Source organism: Talpa europaea (assembly GCF_964194135.1).
Source record: "Talpa europaea genome assembly, contig: HAP1_SCAFFOLD_360, whole genome shotgun sequence".
Classification (NCBI taxonomy): domain Eukaryota; kingdom Metazoa; phylum Chordata; class Mammalia; order Eulipotyphla; family Talpidae; genus Talpa; species Talpa europaea.
This window is the reverse complement of record NW_028167782.1, coordinates 1-10,995: the sequence shown is the minus strand read 5'-3', so window position 1 is coordinate 10,995 and position 10,995 is coordinate 1. Positions and strand designations below refer to the sequence as shown.

The following is a 10,995-nucleotide window of genomic DNA, read 5'->3' as shown; positions in this document are numbered from 1 at the left end:
CCCGTTTGCTTTCCTGCTCTCCTCCTCCCCTCTCCCTGTGCTGGAAGGGAGGGGAAGTGCTGAGTCATGGCTCCAGTTGGGTTTCTGTCTTTCATCTCCATTCTTTCCTCAGTCCACTCCTCACCCCCGCTGGGCTCTCTCTACAGCATTGGGGCCCTATTCACTACCTCCCTCCTCAGCCCGGACTCATTTCCTTGAGGTTCACTGGGAAGTAAAGAGAAGGCCCTTCCCTCTGCTTCTGCATTTACTGCCTCCTCACCTTGCCTTCTCAAAAGCCTATTCTGACCCCTTCTTAGGATGGCTCCCTGGCTCCCTCGTGGAAAAAACAAGATTCTGGCCAAGTTTGACCCAGGAGGCTAATTCTTCCATGTATTCATGCTGATCCTCCACCCCTTAATCCGATTATGTCAGCATCTCCTATCTTGGGGCATGGTAAGGAAAGTGAGAATTAATTTAACACCGTTCACTGAGGCTTTTTCCCATTCTAGGTCTCCAAGTGCCAGGTCACAGGTTCCTGGAGATGTGTGTGTGTGTGTGTGTGTGTAGTAAAGGGAGTGTACTGTGTCCATGGGTCCAGGAGTAGTATCTAGTGGCTCCCCTCACCCAGAGGATCCCCCCACCCAGGATGTCTGGCAGTCTCTGTAGGCTTTCTGGTCACTTCCCACCCCCCTTTGGCTCTTTTAAGGCAGAAATTCCAATCAGTGTTCTCCGATAACTAGTACCAAACAAGGCAGACCAGGATTGTTCCCCCAGCTTGAAGTGGGAGAGCGGAGAGGCAGCCCCGCCTGCTCAGTCTGGTTACTATGGCGACAGCCGCAGCTGACCCTTGTCCTCCCCCCGTCTCCTCCCAAACCGAAAGAGATGACGCCACCGCGCTGACTGCGCCAAATTCCAGCCAATGGGCGGCTGCTCCCGCCTTCCCTTCCGCCAATTTTCTCCCCCCTCCCCCTGGGAACTCGATTCACAAATCTGGACTGGAGATTTCCGGCTCCAAGACCGCTGCAAGGGCGAGGGGCTGAGGCTGGGCAAGAGTCGGGGTTTGCACTGCTGGGAGGGCAAGTGGACGCCGGAATTCCTGGGTTCTCGGGCCAAACTCCTGTAACCTCCCACCTGGAAAGCTCACACCCTCACCCTACTCCCACATTATCCCGGAAAACCTAACTGAGGCCGAGCCCGAAACACTTCCTGCCCTTACAGGCCCCCACCCTGCCTGAGCTCACCCGTCAGCACCACGGACAGCAAACCCGGGCTTTGTCTTTCCGGCCGGGAAGGGTTCCCTGGATCATGGAGATCTTGGTGGCGACCAGGGTCAGAGACACCAGGACTCTGCTGGAGCCAGGCCTCTTGGCCACGTGGCTCAGACGGCAATGAGGAGTGAATAGGGACCTAAGGCTAAATTGTTTCTCTTCTCTCAAGCCCAAAGAATGGCTCCTATGTCCTTAGCTGCCTATTTCCTAAAGTTCCTGGACATCGAGGGGCAGGCGTGAATCTCAAGCAAGTTAGATCTCCCAGGGCTTCCCTGAGTGGGCATGTAGCTGAAGTAGCCTTGAAACAGCCCAGTGGATGGGCGAGGGACCTGTGGGGCTGTATGTGGCAGTCAGGTCCCACCTGAGCGTGCTAAACACAGACTTAAGCCTGACTGGACTCTTAGCCAGATATATGAAACCAGATATAGAGATGGAGGAGGAAGAGAAACAGCAACAACAATAAGCAGCTAGTTCTGCCTCATTGGACCACTCTGTGGAAGGGGAGCACCTTCTGCTGTCCTCACCACTTAATCATTAAATGGTCTGGGTATTAATGGGGAGCCAGGTCAGACAAGATGGCGGGGAAGGGGGCCACTGGGGTAGACTTTAGCTTTATTACCAAGCCTAATTTTGGGCTACTGCTCTTCTTTCTAGAGAAGGAAACTAGAAACCAACGTGTGTGTGGGTGTGTGTGTGGGGGACTAACAGTTCTCAGGGACCCCACTGTCCCCATTAGGCCCATGGGGGCCATCTCTACCCAACTCCACTCACCCCTGCCCCCTCCTTTCCTCCCCTGCCTCCCCCCCCCTCCAGGGCCCAAAGAAAGGCGGGCGCAAAACCATCTGCAGGCGCTTCCAGCGCTTTATAGTTCTCTCCGGAACAGACGGACAGACAGACAGTGCGGCCCGCGCGTCCGGCCCGCATCATTGGCACCTTGGACACGGCACCAGGCCCACCCCAGTCCCTGGTACCCTCGCGGGAAGATTCAGGCCGACCTCAGATCAGCACCTCAGACAGCTCCCGGCCCAACCCGCCCCGCCCTCCCTTCGGAAACAACCAAATAAATTCAAGGGTGGTGATGGGGGGTGGGGGAACAAAAAACCCATAAGGGCAAGGAAGAGGGGTGCTCCTTCACCCGCCCCCCCGTAAGAAGAGTTTTCTCTTCCCACCCTTCTGCCGAGAAGCCGCCGCTGCCGCCGGGGTGGCCTCTTAGGTTGCTTCTGCTCCCAAACTTCAACCTCCTGAAGCCGGCACCCCCCTCCCCCCAACTCCCAGCATGCAACACGTTGGAAAAGGTAGGGAGAGGCCGTGGGGGTGGGGCGAAGGGCCATCCTGATGGTTGCCCGGGCTCTGGGCGGCAGGTTCTCGCCGCACCTCAGTCCATCCAAATTAAGGACTTATGTTCCCTTTGGTCTGGGAAGAGGGCCTTGGGGGTCGGTCGGGGGGAGACCTGCAAGCTGACCGAGGCAGAGGAGGGACAGGCAGCCAGCAGGGAAGATGGTGACACAAGACAGGCGCGAGGGGAAGAGAACGAGAAGGGAAAAGAGAGGCACAGGTGCAGGGAGAGAAACAGGGGCGCGAAGGGGCAGCCGGGCGGCGGGCAAGATGGAGATGGAGACCCTCGCCCAAGGAGAGGGGGCAGAGAAGGCGGCGGGAGGTGGGGCGCAGACGAGAGGGAGGTGAAGACACGGGAGGAAGGACAAGACCTCGGGGAGGGAGATTTCCAGGTGCACCGAGGGGCAGGGAGAAGCCAGGGCAGAACTGAAGACACCGGGGCGCAGACGGACGGCAAGGATGAGGTTGGGGCGTCCTCCTGCCGCGCGCACCCGCCGCCCAGCACCTCCGAGCGCCGCGGCCGCGGGCGTCCTGGCCTCCACCTTCCCCTGCCGGGCGGGGGCGGCTCCCCCCAAGGCCAGGGCGCCGGGCGGCGGGGACGGCGAGACGGTCCCGGGGGCTCCCAGAGTGTGTCGGGGGCTGGGGCTGGGGCGGGCGCGGCCCTCGGCGCTCCCTAGCGGTCCAGGTTCATAGTCCAGTGCTTGGCTCCGGCCGCGCAGCTGTCCCTGGCGGACGACGCGGAGCCGGGAGCCCCCGGCGCGCCCCCGCCGGCTGGACCCCCGGCGCCGGCGGCGACCTCGCCCTCGTTCTTCAGGTCCTGAAAGACCTGCGTGAAGAAGTGGGGGTCGGCGTTGAGCCGCAGCATCTGCGGGCTGAGGCGCTGGATGAGGCGCAGGCAGCGCTGCCAGAAGCGCTCCTTGTCGGGCTCCACCAGGAAGGGCTTGAGCGGGTAGGAGATCTCGTTGCCCATGTAGGAGTAGGCGAGGTAGAGGCAGGTGAGGAAGGCGGCCTGCAGCTCGGCGGCCGACGCCAGCTCATCCCCGCGCAGCGACTCGCGGCACAGCAGGTACACGAACACCAGGTTGGCGGGCGTGATGAAGGCCTGGTCTTGCCAGCCCTGCAGCAGCAGCGAGCGGTCCACGCCGCGGAACCAGCCCACCAGCTCGCCGGGGCTCAGCTCCTTGAGGCGGTAGCAGCGGCGGCACACGAAGTCGCCCAGGCAGCGCAGCAGCTCGCCGGTGGACGCCTGCACGATGACCCGCCGCGGGGAGCCCCCGGGCGCGGGCGGCGCGGCCTGCGGGGCCGGGGGCGGCGGCGGCGCTTTCCGGGCGCCCGAGCCCGGCGGCGGGGCGGCCGCGCTGCCCCCCGACGGCGGCTCGCAGGCGGCGGCGGCCGCGGGCACGGTGGGCACCGGCACGGCGAGGGGCTTGGGCGCGCCGCCGCCGTCGGGGGGGTCCCGGCCCTTGCGGAGAAGGTTCTCGCGGTTGCGCTGCTGGACCAGGGGGTCGGGGCCCGCGGACGCCGGCTTGGGCGTCACCTTCTTGCTGCCTTTCTTCTTCTTGGCGGACGCGGCCACCAGGCGCTTCCAGGTGAGCGCGGAGATGAGCACGGACGGCCGCTTGAGCCGGCTCTCGCCCTTGCCGGCCTTGCCTGCGGGCGGCGCCCCGTAGCCCCCCAGCGCCTCGTCCCCCGCGGGCGGCGCCTTCTTCTTCTCCTCCGGCAGCCCGCCGGGCCTCCGGCCCTTGGCCGCGGCGCCGGGGGACAGCGACAGCACCGTGCCCATCCTGCGGAGCGGGGCGGGCGCCGGGCCCCGGCGGGAGCCGCGGGCGGCGCCGCTGCCGCCGCGCTGCTGCTGCAGCCCCGGGGGACCCGGCGGTGGGGGGCCTCGCCCCGGCCCGGGCGCGGGGACCGGCGGGGGAAGGTGGCTGCGCGGCGGCTCCGCGGCGGCCGAGCCGAGTCTGAGCTGCGCCAGCTGCAGCGCCGGCCCCACCCCTCGGCCCCCGCGCGCCGCGCCGCGCCCCGGCCCCGCAGCCAATGCGCGCGCGAGCCGCGCCCCGGAGCGGCAGCCCCCCCGGCCAATGGGCTCTCGCACGCCCACCTGAGGTCCCGCCCCGTCTCCCACCCGCCGCCGCGGATCCCTCTCCCAGGCTGGAAGGAGGAGGGGAAGGGGGGTGGCCTCCGCTCCAGGGGCTCCCGCGGGGTCGGGGCTGGAGCGGGGGGTGGGCTGGCTCCCCTCCATCTCTCCCGCCTTGTCTGGAGGCCTGGCTCAGCGCGCTTTGATGTGCTGGAGAGCAGGAGCAGAAGAACCACGGAACGGCGCCCCGCATCTTTTGGTTATGTTCAGGGGGGCAACAGCTCGGGCGGGGAGTGTCCCTCTGCGGTTCCCCGTGCACCCTGTGCTGGCTCCTTCGGTCTGGCTGGAGGGTCGGTTATCTCTTCGCTCCCTTCCCCCCACCCCCCCAGATCCTGGAGTGCTGGCAGGACCCCTGCCTTCCTGCAGGTCAAAACCCACCTTGCTTTGGGGGTGGGGTGGAGACCCTCGCTTATGCCCCTGAAGCGGCTTGTTGGCTATCTGGTTCTCCGCGGCTGAGTCTGAGGAACGAGACCCTGGGCTCTGGTCCTTGGGCAGCTCCTCTCGAGCTCTTGGTCCCCACGAACCACCCTGATGCCTGATCTTAGGTGAACTGGTAGATGGTTGGTCCCTGGGAAGTTGGATCCCTTGGTGTCCCTGGGCTGGGACAACAGATGGGGCCTTGGGTACTCTAAGGTAGGCCCAAAAGGATTGGCCCCACCTCTGGCCCAACCCTGGGTCCAGGTTGAGGTGAGTTTTTACCCGTTAAATGCTTTCTGCCATCCAGGTCTCAGCTGCCCCCACTTCCAGCTAAAAGCTATTAGGCTGGATCCTGTTTGTCTGTGGGTCTGTCTGTTCCCTCCTCAGCACCCATAAGTCCTTTGTCCTGGATTTGAACCGCCCAGCCTTATCGGCAGGTCCTGAGCCCAACTAGTGCCGAGCTGTTCTTTCTATCTTGCAGGACTGTGTCCAACCTTTCATGGGCCTTTTTTCCATGGCTCCCCAACACAGGAGTCTTCCAGCTTCTTAAGTGAGTTCTGGAGGTGGGTTCAGGTTTCCTGGGGAGAGCAGCCCCTGCCTGTGGCTTTAGCAAAATCCTTAGAATGGTCCCTGGCATCACTCCACATTCCTCAGAGATCACCATAACAGCTCCAAGGATCCACTGCATCGGGCTGGGTGTGTACACACACGTGTGTGTCCCCGATCTCCTGGGGCTGCAGCTTTTGCCACCAGAGACTGCGGCTTTTCGCAGCTATCCTTCAGCCCCTGCTCACCCACACCTCCTGGAAAGCCTTGCAGTTGGCTGCCTGGGCTCCCACCTCGTTACCAGGCGCCCCTCCCCCAACCATGTGCACTTTCTCCCCAGGGTCTCTCTTGCTCCTTAGATGGAAGCTTTGTTTTCTCAAAGCAGGAGCCGACCTGCCCAGCCTCTCATTCTCCCCATAGTTGCAGAAAAATGTTCCCTCTTTTCAACTCCTGTAATTGGTACCACTTCCTCCTACAAGACCTTCTGAGTCAGCCTTTATCTGACACCCAAAGAACAGTCAGCTCACCGGTAGTTAAGGACAAGCCCCACAGAGACGGAGCTGCACTGGCAGAAACACGGGCGCGTGGAACTGAATGGCACGTGGGTCCTCCCAGCTCTGCTCCCAGGAGTCCCGCACTGACGTAGGACCTATTGCTGGTGTCATTTAGAACAAGATCTTCCATGTGGCCCCCACAGATGTTACTGCCGCATACCTCCACTGTGGCCCCTGCTGTCACCTTTTGTCCTTTTGATCAGAATCAAGAATTTCCTCCTTTGCTTCAGGGTCCCCAAACCAGGTGCCTCAGAGGGTCTCAGCCCTTTTATTCTTCACCTTACCCACCTCTGAGCCTCTGTCTGTCTTTGTCTTGGGTATCCCACCCTAGTTATCCTCCTTGAAGCTCTGAACTCTTCCCACTGGGCCCCACTTCTCCCTCAGACTACACTTTTCCTTCTCTCTCGCTCTTGAAATTCCACCTCCTCCAAGAAGTCTTTTTTGACTGAATGGAAGGGACCTTACCCTGTTTCTGACATCAGTCTGTCTAATCTCTCCCTCCCAGCAGCAGCTACTACAAAACAATTTGGTTAAGGTCAGAGCATCAAGTCCCCAGTTCAAGATGTGCAAGATGGCTATGGATGGAATTTTAGAAGGACGGACAATTAAAACAGATCCACCAATATTCAGCATTTCTGTTATTAAAAAGCGAGGGACATGAAAGGAAAGGGAAGGGATGCTCTGTTTCTACAGAGTGGAGGCCAAGGGGGATAAATATAGCGACACCAGAAAGGTTTCAAGAGAAGGTGGGCTTCACAAGAGGGCAGTGACTTCCCCACCACGTCTGCAAGTGCATTTTTCTGATTGGCTTATGTTTAGATCTGACTTGTTTACCTCTATTAGTATCTGTGTATTGCCTCTCATCTGTCCATTCCCATGGACCTACGAGTTCCTCTGGGACAGCGCTGGCTCTGTTAGACTCTCCTTGGGCTAGACTCCTTGTCTGTTTCTATCGCTTTGTAGGCTACTTAGAACAGTGCGCTGTCCAGATAAGTGGTTATTCTGAAAGGCTCTTTAAGGCAAGAACTGTAGAAGCTGGTTTAAGAACTTGCTCTAAAACTAGACCAAGAAGATTGTAGCCTGTGTAGGAACACAGCTTTATTTGTGAGGATCACCCCCAGTTTCACCTTGGCGATGGGCCTTCACTGACCCTCTTGAGAAGGTGAGTCCCATCTTTAAGGGAACAACTCCAGGCAATGCTGCTCAGACACTTCTGCCCTTTGGCTATTTTTAACTCCTCTGAGTAGTCATAGTCTGGAAGGCATGAGTTTTAGTGTAAGACTTAAAAACTGACTCAGGGGACCTCCCTGGTTAAGCAAGAGGTTAAGCGTGGGCATTATGAAGCAGCCTGCAGTTACTGCAGCACGAGTTCCGTCCCCGAACGACCAGGGAGCTACCCACATGGCGCAGCAGACCTCTCCTGTCTCGCCCACTGCTCCCCTCAGCAGTGTATTTCAGCCAGTTCTCAGTCCACCTGTACTGCTCCCCACTCTGCTCTGGTGAATCCTCTCTCCCCTTGCACCTCTGGCCTACATCTCAGTTCTTGTATGCATAAATAAAGAAAGAAAAAAAAACTGACTCAGGAAATCATTTCAGCTCTCTTTGTTTTATTTATTTATTTTTTTTTAAATAGAGGCATGTTTTATTTATTTATTTGTTTGTTTATACATGCACTGGGTACATTCAGAAGTGCGGGAGGGTGAGAGAATTCACCAGAGCCAGAGCGGGGAGCAGAGCAGGCAGAAGGACCGAAGTACACTGCTGAGGGGAGCAGCGGGCAGCAGGAGAGGTCTGCGTGCCATGTGGGACCCTCCTCTGGTGGCCAGGGAGCAGCCGGGGATCGAACCAGCGCCGCAGAGGCCATGGGCAGCTTCGCAACCCAGCGCTCAACCGCTGCGCCACCGGGGAGGCCCGAGCTCTCTTTGTTTTAAAAAGTAGAGCTTTGGGCCTCCCCGGTGGCGCAGCGGTTGAGCGCTGGGTTGCGAAGCTGCCAGCAGCCTCTGCAGCGCCGAGCAGCCTCTGCAGCGCCAGTTTGATCCCCGGCTGCTCCTCTGCCACCGGAGGAGGGTCCCACATGGCAGGCAGACCTCTCCTGCCGCCCGCTGCTCCCCTCAGCAGTGTACTTCGGTCCTTCTGCCTGCTCTGCTCCCCGCTCTGGCTCTGGTGAATTCTCTCACCCTCCTGCGCTTCTGACTGTACCCAGTGCATGTATAAACAAAACAAACAAATGAATAAATAAATAAATAAATAAATAAAGCATGCCTCTATAAAAAATAAAAATAAAAATAAAAAGTAGAGCTTCTATATATTTTAAAATTTATTATCAGACAAAAGAATAAGATAACATCTTGGGGCTTAGACTTAAAAATTATTCCCAAAGTCTCTTCTCATTTCTATGATTCTAAATAAAAATAAAACATGTCCTGTGAATCCCTTTCATTCTCTAGCTCCAACCTGTCTGGTTCTACCTCATCTGTTTCTGCCTGATGGGCTCAGTCTGTGTGCACAGCATCTGTGTGAGGCCTATACGCGCACAGTTCAGCCCAGGAGACTAAGGAGAGTTGTGCTCAGACTCTCAGCAACATAAATCTCCCCAGGTCCTACCAAACCCATGAAAGGTAGTGAGGCAAAGGACAGGAGGCCAAGAGAACTAAGGTCCAGGGTCTGCCCAAAAAACACCAAGGTCAGAGACCCCAAAACCCAAGATCATTGTACCCCCCTGTCTCCAAGAGGTACCTAGAAAGAGGCTGATGACAATTCAGGTTCTTAAAATAACCAGAATGGAGATTGAGCCTGGATATCAGGATCCTATGCTCCCCAACTCCCCTCTCCTCTGATCCAATACTTCCATGCCAGGGTCCCAGCTTTTGAAGTGTGCAAAGAGGGAGGATATACACCAGCCCGGGACTCCCTCTCTCCTGAGCACCTATCCCAGGGGAGCTGGAGTGGGCAGGAGGAAGGCCGTAGGGTGCCAGAGGAGGAAGCAGAACCCCTTCACAGGCAACAGGGTGGGGAAAGGAGGTGAGCAGAGAGAAGAGATGAAACTGATAGTGGAGGTGCAGCTAGCTTCCCGGAGGGAGTCCCCACTTTCTCACAGTGTTTCTATTCCAGCAGGGCCCTTGCTGGAAGGACTTAATTGAGGAACCCCAAAACAGTTTTCTTTTTACAACAGAGACTAGAGTTGGGAGCACAGGTGAGGCAGTAGTGTCCTGGGCAGGGAGAGAAGTTGTAGATGCTGGAGGGCCCAGGGCTAAGGGTCAGGGGAGGACAAGAGTGAGCTGGGGGCTCCTTTTCTCTACCATAAGCTCTGCTTCCTTCCTTAATAAAGTCTTGGTTTCCCTTCTAGGTTACTGATGCCAGCCCTCCCTCATTGTCATCCCTGGATCCTTCCTCGCCAACTCTCTGGCTCCTGCCTTTACTTCCCTTTGTTGCCTCCTAAAAACAGTTTTCTCTGTCCAATCCTTCCTGCACTTTCCAGTAACTTTATTTCTCAGCTCACCTTCTGCCTCTATCAAGCCCCTTTTTGCTCTGCCTCTTTGCTCCCCACCCCAAATGTCACCCCCACTCTTGTATCCTCCCTGCCCCTGCTGGCTCCCAGCATAGCACTCCAGATGTAGGCGCAGATCAAGAAGGGCGGGGGTGGTGGCTGTTGCTTTTCTGGGATATTCTTAGCCTGTCTGGGGGCTGGAGTTGGAATGAGCGTTTCCATCTCAACCAGGCAGGTGGCTGCAGGGAAACCGCTTGACTGGATCTTAATCTAGTCCCTTTCCCTGTGTCCTCCTCTGCCTCACTTCCACCCTGGGAGCACAGACCCAACGTGAGTCCTCCCTTCCCATCCCTGAGCCCTGGGATAAGAGGTTCCCTCTGCGCTGGCCCAGGCCAGTGAGGTCTGAAAACTCTCCTCTTGGGGAATCTGGGACAAGAGAAGGGCCTTCGAGAACTATAGCCCAGGTGTTCTCTGGATCCCTGCACAACCTTTGCCTCCCTGCCCCAAGACCCACTTTCATCTCTCTCAACAACTTCTGCATAACAGAAGTTATGGTCCTTAGACTCTTGTCCTGTCCAAGAGAGCCTTTCTTGCTTTGACTTGCAGGGCTCATTCAGGGACTCTCAAGTACACGGAGCTGCCTCCTGAGACTCTGAGCCCAGGGGTCCAGTCCTCCTTGGAGGTTGAACAAGGCTCCACTAGTCCAGATTCCTTTGTTAGCAGAGAGAGGGGCCAGAGAGAGAGGTGACTCACACATTGCTCAGAAAACATTTGTCACCTGAAAAGAGAGAGTATTGCAGTACCTGTGTGGGTTCTGGAGTCATGTAGGTCTGGATTCAAATCCAGTGCCTCCGCTTAAGAGCTGGGGCAGTTGGTGCAAGTTTCTGAATTCTTCTGAGGTCTATAAAGTGGGCTGTCATGGGGTTGTAGTTAGATTTTACCGAATCTCCCAAAGCTCCACAATGTATTACGTGTGCATGGTACTCGGGTTCAAAAAGACCTGGCAGCAGGTTCGTTGCTGTTCCTTGTCTCTAGCTCATTTCTGGTTTGCTGCAGGCCTCATTCATTTTGTGAACCTCTACATAGCTGCATGTGCCAGGCACCTTGCTGATCCCACATTGTGACTCTGCTTTTCAGGGGGCGCGCTCTGACTACTCATCCCACACTCTGCTGTCTCTCCAGTGCTTCAGGCACCAAGTAGGGAGTTCTGCTATTTGAGGACTTTGAGAAAATGTTCTGCAAAATTACAAAATCATATTAGCAAGTGCTATTTGG

General features: G+C 57.7%; 1 protein-coding gene across 1 annotated transcript; it reads right to left on the bottom strand.

The window, feature by feature from the left end:
- Nucleotides 1-3,255: 3,255 nt before the first annotated feature.
- LOC311188143 (cyclin-dependent kinase 5 activator 2) lies at nucleotides 3,256-4,365 on the bottom strand (the record flags this gene model as incomplete). Its single annotated transcript, XM_084259896.1, has 1 exon — nucleotides 3,256-4,365. The coding sequence occupies one exon, from the start codon at nucleotides 4,363-4,365 to the stop codon at nucleotides 3,256-3,258; it is 1,110 nt and encodes a 369-aa protein (XP_084116022.1).
- Nucleotides 4,366-10,995: the final 6,630 nt, after the last annotated feature.